General features: G+C 43.4%; 1 protein-coding gene across 1 annotated transcript in view; it reads left to right on the forward strand.

The window, feature by feature from the left end:
- The window catches only part of fbxl17 (F-box and leucine-rich repeat protein 17), a 267,492-nt gene that overhangs the window by 183,926 nt on the left and 57,922 nt on the right, over positions 1 to 25,644 (forward strand). Inside the window, exon 9 of the mRNA XM_079517066.1 lies at positions 2,585 to 2,661. Within this exon, the coding sequence (XP_079373192.1) occupies positions 2,585 to 2,661 (77 nt within the window). The remainder of the gene's footprint in view (positions 1 to 2,584; positions 2,662 to 25,644) is intronic.

A 25,644-nucleotide genomic window follows, 5' to 3' on the forward strand; every position in this document is an offset into this window, starting at 1 on the left:
AAGGTGAAATATGAGGATGCGGCCCACTGAACTAAAGCTGATGGGCTGGTGCACATTTTAACGGCTGTGGAATCACTCAGACCCATCCATGTAATATGGATTGGAATATAGAAACACGACACACATTTTGAGTTTTTCTTACGCCTCCTCCTTGACATTTCTTGCCCTTCTCTGATCCTACGGTGTGACTTGTCTCACATCAAGTGAAAATCTGCGAATCTTTTTCATTTGTGTTGGTGTGTTTGTGTGTGTCACCCACCTCGAATGCATCCCCGAGAAAAGGATCGGGATAAAACAAACATGAGTCTCCAAAATACGATGTTGTCCCGGAGAAATGTGGCGCATCGAATCCTCCCGCAGATTTCCATTTCCTATTTTCACTCCCGCGCGCAGAGTTGTGAGATTCTGGAGTAAACAACATGAAACAACCAAACCCAAATTCTCTGCAGAAATCCCATCACACGTCTTTGTTTGTTTTCAGTGTGAGAGTCATGCATTTCCGTAGTCGCCTCTGTTGGCTTTCATGTCGCCCGAAAGTAGAAATTTCACAGAATGCACAACACTGCTTCACTCGGCAGATGTAACACGCCATCAAAAATAGTAGCTTTGTTTTTAATTTATTTATTTTTATATACACACACAATTTTATCATCGTCCATTTATTTGTATTTATTTATTTTTATAAACAATTGGGGGGGGGGGGTATGTTGTCATGTTTAAAAATGTATATTTTGGTATCGGCTTGCACCGACTATGCTAAATTGACTAGACATATTGACTAGTTGGGAGCAGGATTCAGATTCTCTAGCCTGGAGGGACGATTACTGTGATTAATGATTAATACAAATGAAACGCATTGCAGACTTGTTGACAGATTTGAAAATTCCGGAATTTCAGTCCTTGGCCTGCTGGCAGCTTGCACAAGAAAAATTAGGCTAATGGGCCTAGCAGTATGTGAGATTAGCTGCAGACACTGAGGTAGCTGGATTCATGATCTCTAATGGGCCTAGCAGTATGTGAGATTAGCTGCAGACACTGAGGTAGCTGGATTCATGATCTCTAATGGGCCTAGCAGTATGTGAGATTAGCTGCAGACACTGAGGTAGCTGGATTCATGATCTCTAATGGGCCTAGCAGTATGTGAGATTAGCTGCAGACACTGAGGTAGCTGGATTCATGATCTCTAATGGGCCTAGCAGTATGTGAGATTAGCTGCAGACACTGAGGTAGCTGGATTCATGATCTCTAATGGGCCTAGCAGTATGTGAGATTAGCTGCAGACACTGAGGTAGCTGGATTCATGATCTCTAATGGGCCTAGCAGTATGTGAGATTAGCTACAGACACTGAGGTAGCTGGATTCATGATCTCTCGGCAGTGATGAATATAGCAGCAGCATGACGATGAAAAAGTTCGAAGTGAAGGTTAAATGGGTCAAACGGCTTGATCAAATTCAAAGTTGTAGCACATACTCTGCTCATTAGAGGCTTTTAAAGAGAATCACTTGCTACAGATACTCTGATCTTCCCTCCGGCTCTTCCTAGTACACACACACACACACACACACACACACACACACACACACACACACACACACACAGTCCCATGGGTCTGAGTGAGCACGGGGCCGAATACAGATAGCAGCTCTTTGAAGTGTTGTGCACGTGATCTTACTACAGTATGCCTTTGCATATGCACACATGTGTGTGCGTGCGTGCGTGCACAAACGCACACGCAGTGCTCCTGCTGTGTTGCCGTAGGCCTCTTTAATCAGATCAGGGTGTTTAATTATTAATGTCAGTGTTAAGAGAAGCAGAGGAATATCTGAACAGCTATGACCCTGCCGCTGTACTGTTTAACCTTTACGTACAGTAGGAATACCGCCGTGTGTGTGTGTGTGTGTGTGTGTGTGTGTGTGTGTGTGTGTGTGTGTGTGTGTGTGTGTGTGTGTGTGTGTGTGTGTGTGTGTGTGTGTGTGTGTGTGTGTGTGTGTGTGTGTGTGTGTGTGTGTGTGTGTGTGTGTGTTTTCAGGGCCTTCACTTCTAGTGATTTTTACTAGTTGCCTCGTTTACTAGTCGACTAGTTGTTTAACTAGGCCTACCTATTATGTAAATTTTGTATAATAGTTGTACATTTAAAAACGGTGTACTGTACACTGTGTACAGTACAGTACAGTACAGTACTGTGTACTGTACTGACTATAACTATAATATATAGCTGATCTTGAGGCCTACAAAAAAATGAAAAATATCATCAACTTGTCAACTAGTACCAACAAGGTTGACGTGTGTGTGTGTGTGTGTGTGTGTGTGTGTGTGTGTGTGTGTGTGTGTGTGTGTGTGTGTGTGTGTGTGTGTGTGTGTGTGTGTGTGTGTGTGTGTGTGTGTGTGTGTGTGTGTGTGTGTGTGTGTGTGTGTGTGTGTGTGTGTGTGATAATGGATTCAATTGTTAGTTTAATTGACTGTTGCAACCCTAAAAAAGGACAAGAGTGCCACCAAGCAAACAGTCAAATATATTGTACACAAAGCTATTGTGTTACATACGCGTGCTCATCCTCTCTTGTCATCGTCTCTCTTTCTCTGCAGGTGTGTGGAGATCATTGCCAAGGAGGGAAGGAGTCTAAAGGAGCTCTACCTTGTGTCCTGTAAAATCACAGACCACGGTACAGTAAAATCCATGCACTTATTACGCTCTCCATCATGTTCCTTTCATTGCATACTTGAAGACTTCCGCAGGGTACGATTTGATTGGCAGACCATCACTTATTTATCTTCTCAAGTGTTGTGGGCCAACACATTGTCCTTAGATGTCTTTGGAGCAAAGCTGGTACAAACAGAGGTTAGGTCAGCTTTCTCAGGTACTGTATATAGTCACGTAATGGCCATTTTGCTTGTATTACTTCATATTCGACAAGTGCAAAGTAAAAGCAAAATGGCTGCTGTGTGAATCTTATATGCACACAGAATAACTCTTCCTACTTCTGGGCCTCTTCCCTACTTCCTTCACATATTATACTAATTAAGGCTCTGTTCCATTTAGTGTGCAGTGGTTCTCAAACTTTTTAATTTCAAGGACCCCCATGTACGGGTGTTATACACACCACGGGCCATTTGGAACCCACTCAAGGACACTTTGAGAGAGACCCACTGGGGTAGCAGTGTTTCCAGTGAGCCAACACGCACACTAGCAGCACCCTGACTCTGTTTGACCAGAATGGAACAGAGCCTTCATTAGTATCAATGGTAACACCTGTGAAGGAAGTAGGGAAGGGGTCCAAGATTTTTCCAAAATGGCGTGTGTGCATAGAGCCCATTAGGATCCCAAACACCAATCCAATTCACACCAAGGCGTGAGATTAGAAATGTGCCTTGGAAGTGAACCATTATTTCAAAAATGGAGGTGATGACAATTAATGGGAGTTTGGGTTCATGCATTGGGTCGGGATACGTCGCCTCCTCTCTTAGTGGAAACGTATTTGCTCTCCCTCAGGCAGAAAGCATCCTCCCTCTTCTTCTGAACTCTGCCATGCTCCGGCGGTCCCCATTTGATTTCTTTCTGCCGTGTGTCTGTAAGCTATACTGTGCGGTACGGTGTGCTCTCGGCTCGGACTCATTCACAACGGCTACACTGACGCATAGACAACTGTCAGCACATCAACTCTCTTGCCGTCTGTCTGCCTGCCTGTTAGTGCGCCTGAGCTTCTGCCTTGCGCGTTTTGCACACGCATACAGTGTACAGTATGAGTGTGCAGTATATACTTTGCTCTGATTTGCTCCTATGTTCTAATAATGCCACCAACACATAACATGACTAAAACATGTTAGTGTTACATGTAAGAGTAGTCTTCAATACACAGGCTTTCCCTAAGAGAAAGCTAATTACTGACAAAATGCATCTGTCTACTTTGTATGTAGACATACGGGGGAGACTGTTAGCCTATTAGTGAGTGAGTTTTTTTGTTTGTGTGCCTGTGCTTGTGCATGTACAGTACTGCCAGGTATGCAAATACATGATCTGCTGTTGGTTGCCAGTAGAAAAGAGCAAATGGAGACAGATGTTACAGTAATCCTCTAACGCCTCGCATCTCCTCTGCCGCGCGCGTGTGTGCGTCTGTGTGCGTCTGTGTGCGTCTGTGTGCGTGCGTGCGTGCGCGTCCGGTGGCGTCGTCAATGGCATGCGTCTGTGTGTTTTGTCCGTGCGGTGGCGGTGTTTGATTAATGACCCCAAGATCACAATAGTACATTAAACCAGGAATGCACTGTACACTACCCCGCCTCCCTCGCTTTCTCCATCTCTATCTCTCTGACCAAGATGAATTGGTGATATCTGATCTTCTTCCGTCACTAATGACCCCTTAGGCATTTTGTGCCTGACGATGGGGCCCGCATGTGTGCGTGTGTGCGTGTGTGCGTGTGTGCGTGCGTGCGCGCGCGCGTGTGTGTGTGTGTGTGTGTGTGTGTGTGTGTGTGTGTGTGTGTGTGTGTGTGTGTGTGTGTGTGTGTGTGTGTGTGTGTGTGTGTGTGTGTGTGTGTGTGTGTGTGTGTGTGTGTGTGTGTGTGTGTGTGTGTGTGTGTGTGTGTGTGTGTGTGTGCGTGTGTGTGTGTCCTTTCAGGATGAAGAAGCCTGCTCTAACACAATGATAGGTGGATTTCCTGCTTTGCTCTCTGATAAATTGAATAACAGAAATGAGATTTTACATCTGCCATGGCCGTGCCCCGTACTTTTCCGCCCAGCCTGCTGCGCTAATTATTTGTATTAATGGCCTCTCCATGTGCATTTGAGATGTCCACAAGCCTCTTAGGTTTGAGTGTTCTGTTTTTGCAGTGCACCCTTTTAAATGCACTCCGAGGACATACGGAGAGAGACGGATCGACGTAGAGAACGAGAGGGAGAGGGAGATGAGAGCATGTAATTTTACTCTGGCGCAGAGGGGTTTTGAGGACCAGAAGAAAGGTCCTGAAAAGGGCAGGAGAAGAGTGAACTAATACAGGCCAGAAATGCTGGTCCTTCTGAAAGCCATAGTAGTACCTTTTGATCAAAAGCATTCTCTCTTTGCCTCAGTCATCAAAGAGCATCTGCTAATGCATTGTCCGTCTTTTGTTACTGTGAAACTTTCTCTTCCCAACAACCTCCCTCGCCCACACCGCACACCTGCGGGCGGACACACACACACACGCACACGCACACACACACACACACACACACACACACACACCCTGTTCTGTCCACTCAGGTAAATGGATACAGTTTCTTATTTATTTATGTTGGCACTACATGATACTCAATAGGGCAGAAACTATTATTATATGATTATTATCTACTTAACAATTATTTTATCAACTTTTCGGATTAATCAGATGTGAAGATAAAAACATTTTTATTTATTTGTATTTTTTTTTTACAATCAACTAAATTGATTGGCCCATATAACCATTAAGCCGTAACTTATGTTTTGTTGTACAATGTTGTACAAGCTCACACTGCATTGCAAAACGTTGTGAGCTTGTTTTCTCTGTTTTGGAAAGAAAAATATTGGATTCTTTTTTTTATATGCGATTAGATTATGCAAATCCATTAGTTTGATTAACTGTTCCAGCTCTAATACCCAACATTATACGGTATGCTATGTCATGTATTTCTGTATTCCATTCAATTGTTGTTATTGAGATGAAGGGCTACACTGCAATCTGCATAATTGCTAAGCTATATATACTAGCAGTTCATTGTAGCTTTGTGTTGATGGTTTGTCAAGTGTTTTGTTTATGCTCTGTATGTCACGAATGTCACATTTCATCCTTAGACACACGTCTGTACCGTAGAGCAGATCTATTTTTAAGACAACATGCGCAATAGATGAAGTGTTGCTTTTTTGACCCCAATTATGTGAATGCCCAGCATATGACATTTGATATAAGAGGTCTCATACCGGGTTCTGTTCAGAAGTGTAGCCACGGGCATAGAGACTATTTAGAGACGATGTATGGAGTATGCCCTCCTCTGTCCTTTTTCGTATTAGATTTGGTCAGATCAGAAGTTTAAAATGGGAAATGTTGTATTGTCAGTCTCAGTTAATAATACTATTTCTCTGCTCCTATAAAGTGCCCAGTGCCACACACGGATCAACCACACTGTGGCGCTACACCAATTCAAAGGGCACACAATCAAGAATGACACTTTTTGCGTTTGTGCGGCCAGTGAATGAACGCATGTGCGTTCAGCGCACCGCCAGCACTATCGCCTCTGCTCCCATAGAGTTATAAGGCTCCCATAGAGTTATAAGGCTGCTCCCATAGAGTTATAAGGCTGCTCCCATAGAGTTATAAGGCTGCTCCCCGCCTGGATCTGCTATTTTCGAGTCTTCTCCCACCGCGTGGTTTAGAAATTGTTGGACGACCAAAAACACTAGCGGTTCCTGTGTTACATTGAAATCGGTGACCTATGAATACGGTTTTGGCGGAAGCAACAGCTATACCTATTTGAAATAGTCTCGCACAGGGCCCTGCAAGCTGCGGGCCGTGGGGCTTAAGTGCCACTAAATTCCATTGTTAATCCGGGCCTGCTCAGACAGTATAGGCGGCATACAAACCAGTATTTAAATTCCTCTGGACTGTATGGCCTTGGTAAAAATTCCCATTGGCTGCACAGATGCTAATAGATCCTCCATCCTTTTTGTGGTAATGCCTGGAACAGTCAACGCATGATTTGAGAACGACATCTTGGCATCTTCCGCCCATTTCATCTCTGTCCTGTGGCTATATTTTCAAATGACACGGGGCTATACAGTGGATTTGTTGTTGTTTTTATGCTATGCTTGGGTTTTGACAAAGTTAGCTTAATTACCACTGGCATCTATGGACGGAGGCGGTCTCACTGATTACCTCATCAGCAGAATATAGGGAGAACCACTGCACTATTGGTTTGAAAGCTGATCCTGATGAGAAAGCCAACGGGGCCTCGCTCCCAGTCCTAATCAGATATCTACTTCCACCACTGGCATCCTCATTGACTGACCCATACACAGCTAGTGGCCTTAACTGTTAGTACTCAACATACCTGCATGGACACTGATCTCTCTCTCTCTCGCTCTCTATCTATCTATCTATCTATCTCTCTATCTATGCCTCACCTTTTCCCTCTTCCTCTCATTGTGTGCGTATGTGTGGTTTATTTATCCGTGTGTATCCGTGCGAGTGTTTTGTGTGGGTGTGTGCGTGCGCATGCATGCTTGTCAAATGCGTAAGTGTGTGTCCACCTGAGCTTATCTTGTCTGTGGCAGCCCACCTGCTTTATGGAGAGACGAAAAGAGACAGACCTTGAGACCTCTTTTCTTTGCGTATGGTAATTCTCCTCTTTCTTACCTCGCTCCCTTTCACTCCCTCCCTCTGCTCATCTTTTCTAGCCATGGCCTCCTGTGTACTGTACATCTTTGTGAATACAAGATCGAGTGAAAGAGCTGTGTGTGCGCGCGCGTGTGTGCGTGTGCGCGCGCGTGTGCGTGCGTGTGTGCGTGCGTACGTGCGTGCGTGCGTTTACTGTGACCATGAAAGGGGATGTTTTGGGGGGAACTACAAGCTGACCTGCCTGCCATGTTGCCTGAAATTAAATCATGGCACTGGCACATCTTCCACATTGTTGTGCTGAGTTTGGATGGGAGATACTGTTCTGTTTTTGTGTGCGTGCGTAATGTACATGTACACAGTGTGTACCTACTATGTACTGTATGTGTACATTATATACTGTAGGTATACACTGTGCTCATGCAGACCGTAGTACTAAGTCAAAGTCATACGATTTTTGTCACAAACGTTACCGCAGTGAAATTTGATCTCCGCATTTGACCCATCTCTTGGAGCGGTGAGCCGCAGCGTGCGCCGCGCTCGGGAATCATTTGATTAGTAGATTTGACCCCCAATCCAACCCTTTGATGCTGAGTGTCAAGCAGGGAAGCATTGGGTCCCATTTTTACAGTCTTTGGTATGACCCGGCCAGGGATCGAACCCCCGACCTCCCAGTTTCAGGGCAGACACTCTAACCACAAGGCCACTGAGCTGGTCACTCACTAGTACTAGTACACGCACATACAAATACACAAACACACACATTCGGATTCCCACATGTACAGTATAACGTTATAGATTATAATGCATTCACACATGTCTGTAGTCCCGTACCATGTGCAGTCTTTGGTGCTTTTATTCTTTTCAGGTTTCTTGTCCTCTAATTTGCTCATTTGTTCATCTTATTATACAGCTTCCTGCAACAACTCCCTTCCCAGAACCAAGCATCTATTTTCCTCCTCTTTCCCTAACTCTCTCTCCATTCATCTTTCAGCTCCTTCTTTCATCTCGGGTGCTTTTCTCTAACTAGGCTGAACTTTGATAGATGGGGCTTCCTTGACCCACCCCTTAAAGACGCAGTGCCATGATGTTTGTACTTTTTCTGTGTTTCATTCATCTGTTCTAAGGAGTCGACATTACTCCTCTGGACCACCCGACGTTAAAATGGACGAGGTTGTCTTGCTTGTGTATTTTCACTTTCCCATTGTAAGCTGCAAACTTCTCTGGCAAACAGGCAGATGGGAACAGACTGGACACCGGCCATATCAGGACCATGTACCTCCCCTCACATTGACTTATTATTGAATTGCGTCGCTCAAAACAATAAGGCCGTGCTTGATATGAACGTAATCAACTTATGTATGAAACACCTCAACAACCATCAAATGTGCAATCAAGAGCATTTTGGCATGATTTTAAGTTGTTCAATGATGGACTAGCCTTACAAGCTTTTTAACCTTTTTGCCTATTGGTTTTTCAATCCTATTCGAATGTGGAACTTCTTGATAATCTGTGTAATCCACAAACATATTGTGTTGCAGCTCATGTCTTGAGTCGTGCGTGTGCGCGTGCTCGGTGCTTACATGCCTTTGCTTTTAACAGGTTTCCGGTTGCCTTGGGGGAGTTTTAGCTACAGACAAACTCAAATACGTTTTTCAGTGTTGTTGTTTTTTACGAGACGAGGTAGCTATAACCATGAAAGCAGTGTAACTATGTGTGGATGATTCACATATATAAGCAGAGTCCTGCGTGTCAATTCAACTCTGACAGTGTGAAAATGGACCCCCGCGGGTCCTTAGTTAAATTACCACTCACTGTGTGTATACAGCAGCTAAGTACCTTTCCTTTATGGTCTTTGGAATATGAAAAACAAACAATATGACCTATAATCTCTGTAACTCTCACCAGTCATGAAACTATAATATGTTTTTTGAAGCGAGGCAGCATTCTGTTAGCTGGGACCCTTAGGCAGTGTCTTTATAACCTTGTGTACACACATGGAAGCTGAATTGGTGCAGTGCTACAGTATGCTAACTGCAAGGTGCCAGGTTGCTTTTCAAACAAACTCTGTTGTTCAGCACAAAGTCGCACAATATTAGGATATTATAATGATGCATGAAAATTATAATGCCATGAGGTTTTGTGGAGCCACGTGGTGATAATAAAGACATTTACACTGCCATATTGTTTTCTCTCTCTCTCTCTCTCTCTCTCTCTCTCTCTCTCTCTCTCTCTCTCTCTCTCTCTCTCTCTGTATTTTTGAATAGCATATAAACAAACGTGGATAAAGCGGTTTAAATGATTGTGATGCTACTATCTACTTTTGCTGGGGACCCCCTGAAACCCCCTGAGAACCGATGATCTAGAGAGATTGAGGATGATCTCAGCCTTGCCTTTCCAAAGCAGCAGGTACAGATTTGTTGTTAGAATCCTTCTAGGAACTACCTTACAGGTCCCCAGACATTTGGTAGGCGGAGATCTCCGATCACCTGGCAGCGTGAGACTAATGTCTTTCTTGACACAAGGATTGGAAAACCAACTCACATTAATTTGTGTTTTCCATCATTTGGAAACCATTGACAGGACATATAGATGACTTGGAAATAATCATAAATTTTTTTTGCGAATGTTTTATTTTATTTTTTTAATCTCTAAACTAATCTTGACGGATGTATCCAATCACAACAGATGTGATGGATGTGAGGATTATGCGGCTCGGGGTGTTGAAATCTGTTAAGCATAAATGGAATTCAATGCAGTCAGTGCAGTGCTGGTGGTCCCCCCCCCCCCCCCCCCCCCACACACACACACACACACACCCCCAATGGACCAATAGCACTGACCCACCTACATGCCGCACTGCGACCGCCGGGAAAAGCCGACGGCGATATTACACTAGAACACCAGTTGAGAAATTCATAGGCTGTGTTGTCTTTCCTCGAGGGGGAATAAAGAGATAGGAGAGGAGAGCGAGAAAATAACATATGTTGTGAAGCGCTGGTGGACATGGGGGTAAAGACTCATAAAATAGGTTATTATCTCTGCAAATCAATGAGAGTGCCGCGGCCGCGGGGAGAGCATGCAGCGCTGCCACCTCAGAGCTGGACTACATACACGCTGCTGCTGCTGTTACCTGGCCACCTGTCACATCCACACACACACCCAACAGACTTCTTCCTCATTTTCTGGAGAGATACAAAATGTCAGCCTCACCGCCACACCATTTTATAATTTCTACGATTTCTTTGTTTTTTTTACCACTTAAGCCATGAGGTTACTTTCGTAACTCTGATTTTGTACTTGGTCATAATATGACCGTGTCACAAAATAATATGCAGATTTACATGCTCACTGTTTGTTTGATTGATTGATTGATTGAATACTTAATTGATTGAAGTCTGTTTTTGAAAACATTAGCCTACAAAGATGTTCCCAGGGTTCAAGTCGTTAAATCGGCCACCTCTCCGCTACCATTTGTTTATAAGACAGGGTCGTGAGAAGGCAGCGGTGAGCTAGAGAGGTAGCCATTTCACTGCATGGCTGCTCCCCAAGTGTATAGTCGCACATTTGCTTCCATATAGGGTTCCGTCTGCAGATTCGGCCCCACTGGTGGTGTGGTGTTGCCTGTCTATGAGTCCAGATTTCCATTTCCATGCATTAGCCTATGGTGGTATTTGCAGATTGGAGAGCGGCGCTACAGAGGCTGAAATTGAATTAGTTTCCATATATTGTCCTCTGCTCTTCTTTCTCTCCAGCTAAGCCCTGTGGTCTATCCACTGTTTGCCTTATGGAGGAGAAAAGCGAGCGGGGCTTAAGCTGTGAGGGCCAGGGCTTTACGATGTCTACCATCTTACTGCACACACACACGCACGCACGCGCGCACACACACACACACACACACTCACACTCACACTCACACACACGTGCGCACCCACGCACGCACACACTCACTTACGCCAAGGATTACATCCACACAAGCTCCGTTTGCATTCATATTTACACACACACATGTGCGCGTGCACGCACCCACAATACGCATGCACACACATATTTTGATATACTATAGCTTGGGCCCATATCTTCGCTAGGTCACACTCACATTTCGACACACACACACACACTTTCCCTAACTTTTGGAAAAGATGCTTAAGCCTCTGCTATTTTAGGCTTAAGTATGTGGAGGGGAAGGACAAGAAGATTAGTGTGTGTATGTTTCTGTCTGTGCCTAGCTGTGTTTTTGTGGTTTTACACACATGTGTGTTGGTGTGTCGTCTGTGACTGGAGCCCGCTGGCTGACAATAAATGTACTCGGCCTGTGTTACGCACCGAAAATAGTCGATCTACAATATCACAACGCGTCGCGCTGCACTGCGTTGTGAGCTTGTAGATTGCCTATTTCCGGTGTGCGACACGGGCACAAAACTAAATATAAATCTGTCTTAATACCCTGTGCTCTAGATAGAGATAACTCTGGTAACAATGGGCTCAGTGTGTGTCTGATCTTTGCTCTCTCTCTCTCTCTCTTGCTCGCTTTCTCTGCTTCTCACTCTTGCTTGCCCGTCTGAGATGGTTCCTAATAACGCTCTGCTATAAGTGTGCCCGCGGGACGCAATAATGCCACGCTGTGTAAGAGGATGCTGTTCCTATTATTGCTGGCTATGAGGTTTTTGTTTATAGAGGAGACACATTGCATTTTCTTATTAGGTTCACTGTGTGTGTGTGTGTGTGCGTGTGCGTGTGCGTGCGTGCGTGCGTGCGTGCGTGCGTGCGTGCGTGGCCACCTTCTCAACCAAGCGGATCATTTAAACAATGTTTCAATCCATGGATATCGTTTTGCTATGCATCAAACAAAACATTTTGTTGTTTTTGTGTGGTGTGCGTCTAACTCAGGCTAGAGTGATTTGGCAAATGGCAACTTGCAGTTTGAACGAGGGAAACTTTGAGCTTGGAAGGTCACTCTCATTTTCCTGCATGTGTATATTGTGAGAGATTATGCGGGCCGCTAATCCCTCACAAGGTCAGTTTGTATTGTGTGATTATCCCCCACTGCTTATTCATACTTCCTGCTGATGTCATTTCCTCCTGCTGACTCTGACTTATGACCTGTCATTTACCTCCTGCTCACTGCCGTGGTTCCACCGCCTTGGTGGTGCCATCCAGTAGAACCGCACCCCGCCCAACCCCTCCTTATCTCGGCAGGAGTCCTCTGCTTTACACAAGGTTACAGAAGGATCTTAATGTAAAATGGATTTGAGCTTAAAGGGCACCCTTCATTTGGATTCCCTAATGTCATGTTGCGTTATCACATTTTCTCATTCCATCCCTTTTCTGGCTTGCATTTCTCCACTGTAACAAGTTGCCTTTACTTAACTTATACCTGACACTGTGTCTGTCTGTCTGTCTGTCTGTCTGTCTGTCTGTCTGTCTGTCTGTCTGTCTGTCTGTCTGTCTGTCTGTCTGTCTGTCTGTCTGTCTGTCCCTCTGTCTGTCTCTCTGTCTGTCCCTCTGTCTGTCCCTCTGTCTGTCCCTCTGTCTGTCTGTCCCTCTGTCTGTCTGTCCTTCTTTCTGTCTGTCCTTCTGTCTGTCCCTCTGTCTGTCTGTCCCTCTGTCTGTCTGTCCTTCTGTCTGTCTGTCCTTCTGTCTGTCCCTCTGTCTGTCTGTCTGTCTGTCCCTCTGTCTGTCTGTCCCTCTGTCTGTCTGTCCCTCTGTCTGTCTGTCCCTCTGTCTGTCTGTCCCTCCGTCTGTCTGTCCCTATGTCTGTCTGTGCCTCTGTCCCTCTGTCTGTCTGTCTGTCCCTCTGTTCCATGGGATCACAAAGCATTTTCTCTATTCTTTGACAAAGTCCAAGCACATCACTGCGGATGGGGGCTAATGGCCATGGACATATAGGCCTGTGAGCAACTGTGTTTATCATCATCTGTCAAATGGCTCTGTCCATACTGTATCTGTTGAACGTGCTGCTGCAGTCCTCACTGTAATAACCATACTGTACATCCCCTCTCTACTCAGCTGGTCAATAATACAACGGGTAAAGGAGAGCATAAGCCTGCTACCTCAGTGTAACGAGGTACGAGACAAGTCCAGCTGTGCAAAAGATTTAGTGGCAACCACACATTATCATTGCAATATATACAACTATTTAATAATGTATGCATTTTTGGATACATCGCGCACACACACACACACACACACACACACACACACACACACAAAAGCATTTATTTAGTTATGCAAAGGAAAAGGTCAGTGCACTGTACAGTAAAGTCTTTGCAGACTGCTGCCGTTTTTCTTATATTTCATTAGTTGAATATTTATAAAAACCCACATAGAGATAACCAGTTTCACTTTCAAACATTTTAAATTGTTTGAAAGAAAATAACGGAAATAGCAGATCGGCAGGCTATTTTAGATAGTTTTGCACTCTTGTACGATGAAGTAGGTCATGCATTGATGAAAATACATAAAGTTGAAATATAGAGATAAAAGTTTTCCACGTAACAATGATATGACTTGTATTCTGTGTTCATGTGTGACATACATTTGAGCTGATCCTTGCCTACAATTAGGCAACTCGATATATTATCGGCAACTCGATATATTTTTTCAACAACATATGTATACTCATCAAACCAAGCTTCAGATATATATATATTTTTTGTTAACGAATCCTGCTATATCGATAATGTGAATATATGTTGTGGAGGCTTTCAGAACGCAAGCAATTCGCGAGAAGCGATCGGTTACTTACAGTACTAACTCAAATGAAACACCATGCTGTTTTCAACTTGGCATCCTTTTGGCTGTTAACAACATATAGGCTCAGCGGTCCAGGCACCTTGGCTGGTAATCCAGTCTGGCAGTGTGCCGCGGGTTCGACTCCCGATCCCGACGGCCTTCACTGCATGTCCCCCCCCCCATCTCTCTCCCCATTTCCTGTCAGCCTACTGTCTATCCCTCCATAAAAATAAAGTCGAAAGCCACAAAAAACCCAACCCAACATATACATCATTGCCCGGACTCCTTCAGGGTTCTATAATTAATAATAGCCCCCCTCCTTTTCTTTTTTACCTCTACACCAAATCTCATGGCTTGTAGATTGTCTGTATCCGCCATTAATCATACAACATATATGGAGCTTTAGTAAGTGGTTAACAGACCTCGCATAAACCCTCAGTATTCAGTTACTCTCTTGGGCGGTGTTGTGTAACTTGTGTTGTGACGACTCTCACTGATAATTAGAACTTAGAAGCAGATAATGCAGTCTTGCTTGGTACCAAACTGTCCCTTCCACACTGTAATTAGATTAGAACATACTGTATTGATGGAGGTCCCTGGGGGGGGACAGTGCCACTTAGAACTAAAGTAGCATTAGCCTGGGGTCTTTGTGTCTTTTTCTTCTACCTCGCCCTTCGTATATACACTTAAATTAAACGTGAGAGTTGTTTGGAATTCCTAGATTCATCGATCACGGTTCAGTCACTGTTCTTGCGAGTTTGTGCACTCTAGACTGGATTCGGCAACTTGTGGGCAGGATGCCATGCATTGGCCTGTTTACAGTAGCAGTATGTGTGCATACTGCGTAGGTACAGTATATGCGAGCAAAGCAGCCATCTGCTACTTGCTCTCTGTTCTGCGAGTGGCTCAGGTAGCGGTGAATCAGGGTCAAAGAAAGTTGTGTGGTGTATTCAGGACAAAGACTGCTCCGCTCAAGTTGTTTAATCATGAGTGAAAAACTGAAGTGAGTGTTTCTTGGGTTCTGGGCCCACAGTGTCAGAGCTGCATAATCTATCTATATACTCTCCTCCTTAACCTTAACCACATGAACTCTCACAAGTGCAAACATTGTGAGCTTGTAGTTTAGCTATTTTCAGCAAGAGATGTTGAAGTAGAGGGAAAATAAGTAGGGGGCCCAGTAGACCACTAGGGGACTCTGGTCAACTAAGTATATAGCTTTTACTCATACACTAGGTGTAAGTACAGTTTTACAGTATTTTTTTTTACAAATGTCTGCACTTTCACTTCTCCAACATCTGAGTCAAAAAAAAATTACTCCACTACAATTATTTAAAAACGTTAATTTGTAGATTTTGATTATTATTACAAAACATACAGTAACCACTTCAATGTATATACAGTACATTTCAGCTACTTGAAAAATAGCAGATCTACAAGCTCACAATGCGTCGCAATGCGACACATTGTGCGACACACACTTGGAGCTTGTACATGTAGATGGTATATTTTCTAAAGATTTGTATACATTTTATGCATTTAAACTTTTGTGAAATTGGACATTCTGCATACCAGTAATGCTACTTTCAATACATTTTGATACCAATGCTTTTGTATTTTACTCCAGTAATCTTTTTCATTTTTACTTGTCCGGAACTTGTTTACATTACCGTATTGATACTTTTACAAAAAAAAATTCTACTACTTTTTCTACCACTGGTTATCCTCTCCTATTGACGCCACTTCTCAGTACCCATCCCATATTGGTATCCCCCCCCCCCAACCCTCTTCCCACTCCACCTCTCTCTACATATTGTAATCTTTCCACTTCTCCTTCTCTGCCGTCTCTCCTGCTGTCGCTATCTGTTCCTTCCCTAAAGCTTCATTTACAGTGCGCTCCTAATCAGATGTGTAGCCAGCGGAGGGCACTTTGTGGAGGGCTGTGCTGTGTGTGGCCTGCTAGATAGCAACGGCTTAACAGAAGGGGTAGCATGTTGTAAGCCTTACGATTTATATGCCAGACAACCAGATACAGGGATGAGACTCGGAAGGAAGGCCCATGTTTATTATTTATTATTAGTGTGGTTGCCCAACCAGACTATAGTTATTGTCAAAAAAAAAATATTCTTCTTCTTCCGGAGTAACCTACCTAACTTCTGCTGTGATTGGCTGAGCTTTGCATAACGTTTGTAGTTAATTGGCTGTTGATTTTTAGGGGATATATCCCCTCCGACTTACTTACGCATGATCACAGGGGTAACGTGACATTGTAATTGGCTGACGATATTAGTGGGAGGGGCCTATGTAAGTGAATGCGGCAACCACACAATTTTCAAAAGTGCGACTTTTCTAGTCATTGTTGTGGGCTCGAGTAGCCCCTGTGATGTCATGTGGGTCAATACATCACCATACGTCATCATCAAATATCTGATACTTAATAGTAATAATGACCCCTCTCCCTCTGCAATTGGCCCCCACCCCCTGTGGCTTAGAAGCCTACAGCAAGGGGGCAGATACACAGAAGGGGTGCACCTGCCTAATGTGCCTATAAATCCAATGCTGTCACAAGTTGCTTCAAAACCGTTCAAAGAACTGCCTGCTTAAAAACCAGAGAGTGTATTTAGCAATATGCCCACGGAGGTACTGAGCGGAAAGTCAGACGAAGCACAAACAGGTGAGCCCGGGAGAGCGCGCGGAAAAACAAGCTGCGGTTGAGTGTCTCTCCTGGTGGACTGCATGGAGTCGAGCTCAAGGCTCTTGCAAAGCCTTCTGCAGCTAGAATATTCATCTGCTCTGCTGTCCCTCAGAGGGGCAAACGCTTCCATGAAGGAAACACAGTGGTGGGATGGAAGCAGTAAAACTAGCAATACCACAATGTGGAGATACTCTCCTACAAATCCTTTATTTAGAAATAAAATAAATTAAAGAATCAAAATATATTTAAAGTAAAACTACTCATTTGATATGTTTGTTTTCGCCCCAAAGGTTTTCAAAAATGTGTCAAAATCTTTACAAAATAGAAGATTGACAAGCTCACAACCTTAAAGGTCTCCACACACCTGGCGCGAATCGGATGCGAATTCGGATTTTTAGCGGCGTTTTTCTCCATCGGTTTTCCGAAAAACGCGGCTGGTGTGCAACCACCTTTAGATCTGCTATTTTAGGTACAATACTTGCCCCTAAGATGTAGTGGAGTAGAAGTATCACTTTTAATACTGTAGTAAAGTAAAGGTAACTCAAAATTGTACTCAAGTACAGCAGTTGACTTCTACTTGTTGTTTAGTTACTTTCCACCACTGAGAAAACATCCACTCCTCCGGCACAAGACAGCAAAAAGCTTGTGTTGTAAATGTTGGTTGATGTTGACATTATGTCATTGTGTTGACCTTCATCTCTTTCGCTCGAATGCAGACATGAATTGATCAGAGCAGCCGCAGCGCTTGATGTAATGCCTCTTGCTATTGCTGTGGTGACTCTGCTGCAACGATGGGCATGCGGGGGGAACCATGCCTCTGCTTTTGAAATACCCCCCTCCAGTCATTAATTATTTTATGGCTGGTGGGGGTATGTTATTTGTCTGCTTCTGGGCTAGACCGAATTAAATACTGTATAAGCTCCCAGGTGTTCTGAGCTTGTAGATCGGCTTTTTTTTCACTATTTATCTGTGGAACCAAGTTCTTGTCAGTGTGGGCAGTCCTCAGTTCAAATAGGATAATTTGTTTGGAGGGAAGAGGTTGAGAACCACTGTTCTACGGTGTGGTGGAAGAGGTAGAGAACCACTGTTCTACGGTGTGGTGGAAGAGGTAGAGAACCACTGTTCTACGGTGTGGTGGAAGAGGTAGAGAACCACTGTTCTACGGTGTGACACCTAACTCTGATGACCTTGAGGAGCCTTTCATGCGGTGAGACGTCTGGTGAGGAGGACGAGACCACAGACTGGTCTGGGCTGTTGGCTGCTTTGCATGCAGCTCTCAGAGAAAGGTTTATGCCTCACAATTCTACCTGTGAGAATTTGTTCTCCAAGAGAGAGGCCACAAGCTGTCAAGCATGGTAGACGTGTAGCCCACTTTCATTTTATGGACTATTTACACTGCACTTTGAGACTGTTTGAGACTGCAACCCATGCTTTTATTTTGAAGATTCAAGCACAAGCCTGCAGATGTTTGCTTTAAATCGATGCCACTGCCAGACATTTTCTCTACGTTTTTTCACCGCAATGCCATGTTCCACACATAAATGCACAGCATGCAAGTACGCACAGACACACACCAAACTGACTACATAACTTCAACCACATGTGCCCAAACATCCCAGTTCTGTGCATGTGATAATAGGCGGAGATTGCAGATCTACAAGCTCACAACACGTCACAATGTGTCACATTTTGAGCTTCTAGAAGGGAAAAGGGAAAAAATAAGGGGCCGAGTACAGACCCATGCGGGATCTCTGTGAACAACGGTTTAGCCCTATATCATTTTGATGAATGAAAGTAGCTGCATTGCGGCACGTTGTGAGCTTTTTTTTGTGCATTGTTGACTATTTTTGTCCACCAAATTACCCAAATTATGCCCAAAATAAGATTTCCTGGTTGAAAGTGGTTAATCAACAATAGCCTCGACATGTCATTCAATACACACAAAATGCATATCATTGCTGTCCGGAGGAAACCTCATAACTACATTTTTGAGGTTTTTGATTTTATTCCATAAATCAGTGCTATTGAACCTTGTATGTCTGTGTGTTGTTTCGAAAATATTGAACCAATGGAAAGTAGTAAAAAACGCTTTGGACAAAACCTCTTAACTCCATTGGACCCTCAAAATGTCTGCTAAAACAGCCAACTCCACCACATCTCTCCTTCTCATGCAAGTAATTGACAATGTCTAAAGTCACAACACCAACTTTGATGAGGCAGTATTGCATTGATTAAAAAAATATAAGGTTTTATTCATTTCCTTAACACAGCCGACGCGAATCGCGTATCAATACGTTATCAATTAATCAAACGTCGGGTGCGGATCACGTATCAATACGTTTCAATCACTTTTTTATAGCATACTTTCATTCATCTTTTTACCCACCCGGACAATGAAGAACCATCGCCCTATCATTGTTGCTTAGTCCCGCTCACGTGATCAAAAAAAAAACCAAAAAAAAAAAAAAACCCTCCCATCCTGAAAACAGGAGGGCGGGCCGCTTTACGTGTAGAAGCCACTAAGCCAGTCTAAAATGGACGCGCCCATGCGCGCGGTGTATGAAAAGAATCAAATTTCACCTAACCTCGCCTCACCAGGCTTTCCTCCAGCTATTGGCTTTCACACAACACTATACTACTCGATTCCCCCCTCCCCTCCTGTTTCTCCTGCAGGAGGAGCCTTGCGAGATGGGGGCTCTGTCCTGGCTGGCTCTGTCTCTCGGAAAAAAACAACCGATCGGCATTGCATTGCGTCTGCAACACACATGGACAGATGCATGTTTCCTTCTTCATACTGTAGCGACCAAACGATCCCCGAGCCTACAATACTACGAACTAACCACAGTATCGAGGGGCCGCCACGACAAGACAGTGTGCCGTTGGTGGATCACGTATCGCCATGCAGAACCGTCATAATCGGAGATCGCTCGGACGTGTGATTGTAACGCTTTTTTATTCATTATAATTGTAGTGATAAGACCGCAATGAACGCATCGGGGACGTAATCGACCCGGGTGTAATGTATAACGAACTTTTCCGCGTCCTAAACCGTGGTGTTGTGATCCGTTGTCGTTGACATCACAGCCGGGGGAATCTTTTTTTTCCTCCATCGCCTCCAACCTGCATGCCCAGGCATGTTCTCTTGTTAGTAAATATACTTCACTAGCTTGAAAAACAAAATCAGCTGATGATGACAACGCGTCTCACCGTTATACTATAGTTCTGAACCGAACGGTGAAATGGGACTTTTTATAGCCGTACGGATCAAGACTTTTGCTGCCCAATGTGCCCATGACCCCCCCCCCCCCCCCAATGTTACTGCGATCAAAACAATGAAAGCAGTGAGATAGATTAGGCGAGGCGGCAATCATCATCAAAAAGAAAGCATAGTTATGAAGGTTTATAGTCAGACATTGACAGGCAGATATAACAATAAACACAATAAATATGCTATACATCCTATACATCGAATGAAAGCCCTGAATGTGTACTTTTACGAGGAAAAGAGTAAACATTGATCCCATGTACAGTTTGTCATAAATTGGATACTGGGTGGATGCACATTGCGCCCACCAGATATAACTGCAGAGAAGACATGGACCCGAACTCAATATTCACAAAATAAGGCCTATAGCGACATATAAATACTATATACCGTATGAAACAGAAGACTCTCTGCTTTCATAAGAAAAAAACTTCTACTGTAGTAATAATAAAAATCACACCCATGTGAAGTGAGTGGTGCAATATGGGACAGAGTTGCACCGCTCACTTCACAGGGGTGTGATTTTTATTATTACTACAGTAGAAGTTTTTTTCTTATGAAAGCAGAGAGTCTTCTGTTTCATACGGTATATAGTATTTATATGTCGCTATAGGCCTTATTTTGTGAATATTGAGGAGTTCACGTCCATGTCTTCTCTGAAGTTATCTGGTGGGCACAAGCTGCATTCAATAACCAATTACTGTCTAACTGTAGATGGGATCAATGTTTACTGTTTTCCTCGTAAAAGTACACATTCAGGGCTTTCATTCGGTGTATAGGATGTATAGGATATTTATTGGGTTCAATTTTATATCTGCCTGTCAATGTCTCTGACTTTAAACCATCCGTAACTCTGCTCGCTGTTCAAGATAACCACTTCCAGGCAAATGCAGGTGTTGCAAAAAGGTCAATATCTCCAGAATGGAACATGGTAAAATCAAAATGTATTTTTTTAATTGAAGTGGACAAGTTCAGCTTTCTTTTGATGTAGGCGTGTGATTCTCGCTATAAGAGAACATTTTACTGTGGGCCCCCGAACAAGGCCTTTGTGCAATGTTAAATGGCAGCAACATCCAAATAGGCCTGTTGAGATCTTCCAGCAATCAAAGTGTTAAAGACGTATATATATTTATTTATTTTCATTTACTTTTTATTGAATTTTAATCAAACATACATGTAAACGAAACGACTGACAATTGACAATACATACAACCGAAAACAAAACAAAACAAGACAATATACGTACAATACACACAAGGGGAGATATCTGCCTCTCCTCTATTGATGATCATAATACATAAGTACCTCAAACGGGTGCATCCGTTTCTACAGGTTAAACAGGTTTAACTGAATTTATACAAAATCAGGTCTTATGGTAGAGACATGAGTAATCCATCTAAACCAGTTATCTGTGAAGACTTCAACCTGACCTCTAAAGCTGAATGTAATTCTCTCCATAATAAATATACTATAGATTAAATCAATCCATTCATTTATAGTTGGTATAACATTTGTAAGCCACTTCTCACAGAATGTATCACTGTCACTCTGACCCAAATCGAGTGAAACACAAATATTCAAACAACTTGATGAATACGTGTCTGACTCCCCCCAGTTCATGTTCAGCACTGCACAATTCATCTACTGAAGTCTCTTCAGCCCAGCACCCAGCCTGTCGATGTGCGTATTCTACGTTCTCTCCAGCTGAATGTAATTCTCTCCATAATAAATATACTATAGATTAAATCAATCCATTAATTTATAGTTGGTATAACATTTGTAAGCCACATTTTTGTTAAGGCTTTTTTGGATGCCACCAGCAATACCCTCAGCAGATACTGATCCTGCTTTGCAAATTGAAGTCCTTCCAGATCTGCAAGATACATGAAAAACGTATATTTTTCATTTCCTGAAAAATGAACATTTTGGAGTTATGAGGTTTCCTCCGGACAGCAGAGATATCCAAGAGAGACTTAGAGAGAGGAGGTCATTCATATCAACACTATATCTGAGTGTGTCGACACGACAAGGTTCTCATTCGGTTGTGGTTGAGTTAACCCCTTCAGCACTCCACCATGACGCCATCCAGGGTCACACAAAGGCAGCCTTTCAGACCTTCAGCTTGGCAGGAAAACGGCTATTACGAGGTCAGCGTTACCTTTATTAGCCCTTATTAGTCTACATTAGATCCCACGGGAGCCTTCAGTACGGAGTATAAACACACGCGGAGGGTGAGAGGGAGAGAGAGAAGCTTATGGAGTTATAAACGTACTGAAAAGCTAATGGGATCCGGCCTCACCCCAAGAGACACGCCCTGGAGTCCTCAGGTAAACACACGCCTGCTGTTCCCGCTGTTTATTGTTTGGTTATAGGCTATGACATATTCGATGTTTCCATCCGCCACAGTTTATGGGATGGAAATTGTAGCTCTCATATGAAATGGCCACTTCGCACTGGCAGTTGATGTCATGGGCGTTGGATTGGCCTGCCGTGTACGCACGCATATGCGTCAGCCGTCTACTAGGCCTTCCGTGCATGAGTTCATGTGTGCATGCGCCGCAGTTGATGTCGTGGTGGTTGGATCAGTCTACCGTGAACATGCACAGCAGTTGATATCATGGGCAACCGTTATTTCTGTAGCTATTAACGATGGACCTCCGCCGTATCGGTAGCAATTATATGAGTACATGTTCTGTGGCCCCGGGGCCCGCCCACTGCTTTTCTCTGAACATAGCTGGCCGCAGGTGCACAACAATAGAGGCCCATTCACATGCAGAAAAACATGGCTAGATTGTGGCGTGATGCACGCTGGCTTTTATTGACATCTTTTCTTCCCTTCCCCCGACTACAAACAGACATCTGAGTGGCCTTGGCTTCTATCTAATGCAAATGCTTGCAGCGTGCACACACACACACACACACACACACACACACACACACACACAGACACTGCAACACCTCGAAGCGAAGCCAGAGAGAGAGAAAACTGGCATTATTTTGGAGTGGAGTGAAGTGAAGCCAGCTGTATTGTGTACGGAGTACGCGCTGTAAGCAGGCTGTGGCTTTTTGCGGAGCCAAATAGATTGTAATGTGGCACAGACCTTCTACATCTGTGATTGTTAGTCAGTGAATTAGCAAGTGCATGGAGAGAGTCTATTAGGATTACCCCTGTGTCACACTGAGCCTCTCATTACCGGAAACAGTAAAACACAATTAGGGAGAATAACAGTGGTATGAGTATGAGAGCGTCTATAGAATATAGGATAGGTCCATTGTTCTGAGAGGCAAATGTGTGAAATGTGTGTGTATGAAATACTGTCTATTTATGTGATTCTATGGGCTCTCTTCTTTCATCCTTAGCTCTTATTATAGTCTGTTGCCTGTTATTAAGTGTGTAGGTGAAAAAAGCGACTGACCGAGAGGCGTGCGTGCGCGTTAGATTGACAGGAAGACAGATTGCTGCCCCTTCTGGAACATGACATTTTAATCGGTATGCATGTTAATTAAGATACTTTATTGAAATGTTTCTTGCAGGGACAGAGAAGAGGAATGCTTAATGAATGGGAGTGTACGTCTTTGTGTCTACGCTCACGTGTGTGTGTGTGTGTGTGTGTGTGTGTGTGTGTGTGTGTGTGTGTGTGTGTGTGTGTGTGTGTGTGTGTGTGTGTGTGTGTGTGTGTGTGTGTGTGTGTGTGTGTGTGTGTGTGTGTGTGTGTGTGTGTGTGTGTGTGTGTGTGTGTGACTGTACACTAACCATCTTGTCGTTAGGGAAATCCTACTTGCCACTACTTGATTAAACTACTATGTTTTTATTTATTTTCCGTCTTCTCTTCCATCCTTGTTTTCCCCACAATCCATAACGGTGATGTTTTCAATGGGTTTTTAAATGGTGACACTTGTGACACATGCTTGTGACACATCAAATTTAGACCAAAATGCTCAAAGTGACAGTAGTCACATTAGGCCAGATTCAATGCGTGCATTTGTGAATGTGTATGTATGTATGTATGTGTGTGCATACTGCATAGCATGCGTGCCACGTGTACAGTAGCCTACATGTGTGTTTAAACTGTGTATACAGTGTGCATGCAGGTCTCTGTGGTTTTTCCTCACAGAATGTATCACTGTCACTCTGACCCAAAGCGAGTGAAACACAAATATTCAAACAACTTGATGAATACGTGTCTGACTCCCCCCAGTTCATGTTCAGCACTGCACAATAATTCATCTACTGAAGTCTCTTTAGCCCAGCACCCAGCCTGTCGATGTGCGTATTCTACGTCCTCTCCAGCTCTGCACAATTCTCACCATTTTCTTTTTATATGCTCAGAGCAAACTTCCATAAAATACTAATTGTACAAATCCATGAAACACATGACAGTCCCATGCCACCATAGTAGTTATTTAATTGCAGGGTTAGAGGATTTTACCACTTAAGCCCTATTTTATACGAATATACAGTTGGAGGCCATCGATATTGTCCTTTTCTTTTTGCTGAGGTTTGCGTGATCTGCGCAAAAGGACAGTTAACCCATTTTGGGCGGGAACCCCTTTTGGTGTTTTAAACATTATGTTATAATTTAGCTATTGAAAAATAGCAGATCTACAAGCTCATAGCGCGCCACCGAGTGGCGCGCTACGAGCTTGTAGGTCTGCTATTTTTGAAAAATCGTGAAAATATTTATTTCAGAAAACTGGAGGATTTAGAAGGATTTTTTAAAATGTTGAGGTCAGGCCTAAAGGGACAATATCGGTGGCACCCAACTGTAGTCAATCTGCAAGCTCACAACGAGTCACTTCATGATGCATTGTTAACTGTTAGATTGTCTGTTTTTGAAAAAAATGTTGACCTATAGAGAAGCAAAGTATATAGTCCCAAAACATGGAAACGAGTTACAGTAGCATTTTGCACTTCCATGTGTTTCTTTAATGGGTTTTGGTTAAATGCCTGAAATTTGCTCTGTGGGTAACACAGGCTTAAGGGATTGTTTTGTTTAATGACATATAATACGTTCATAAATAACCCACTGGTGAATTTCTAAAGCCTTTCAAGTCTTAAAAAATATGTTTTCTAACAAGTGACCAAATGATTGAATTAATTTGCCAAATTGCCATATAGCAATACTATATTACATTTATTAAATAACAATATAAAATCCAATGCAAAAGTCTCAACAAAGAAGATTGTAACTCCCTGCTTCGGACTACAGATATAAGTAATCTCTGGACCACTTCAGGAGAAAAACAAAATAAAGTGCACGGGTCTCACATTGTTAATGAGTACTCAGTTCTGGAATCGGGGCTTGATTGTAAAGTTATCAGTAGCAGCTAGATTGATATCTCTGCTTTTGCTGAGGAGGAGGAAGTAAGAAAGCAATTCACTGATGGCCGTTACATTTAGAAAGTAGAAAGTAACTCAAAGTGGAAAGTAGCTCACAGTAAACACAAACATTAGCACTCAGTGTGTACTGTATGTCCATCTCCTGCTTTCATGAAGCTGGTTGACTGTTTTTTGTTAATCTTCATCTGTAGTGCTGATTTGTAGTCAGAATCTGTTTATTTGATGCATGTTCCATCCATCTTCAACCGCTTATTCGGAATTGGGTCGCGAGGGTA

Source organism: Electrona antarctica (assembly GCF_951216825.1).
Source record: "Electrona antarctica genome assembly, chromosome: 12".
NCBI lineage: Eukaryota > Metazoa > Chordata > Actinopteri > Myctophiformes > Myctophidae > Electrona > Electrona antarctica.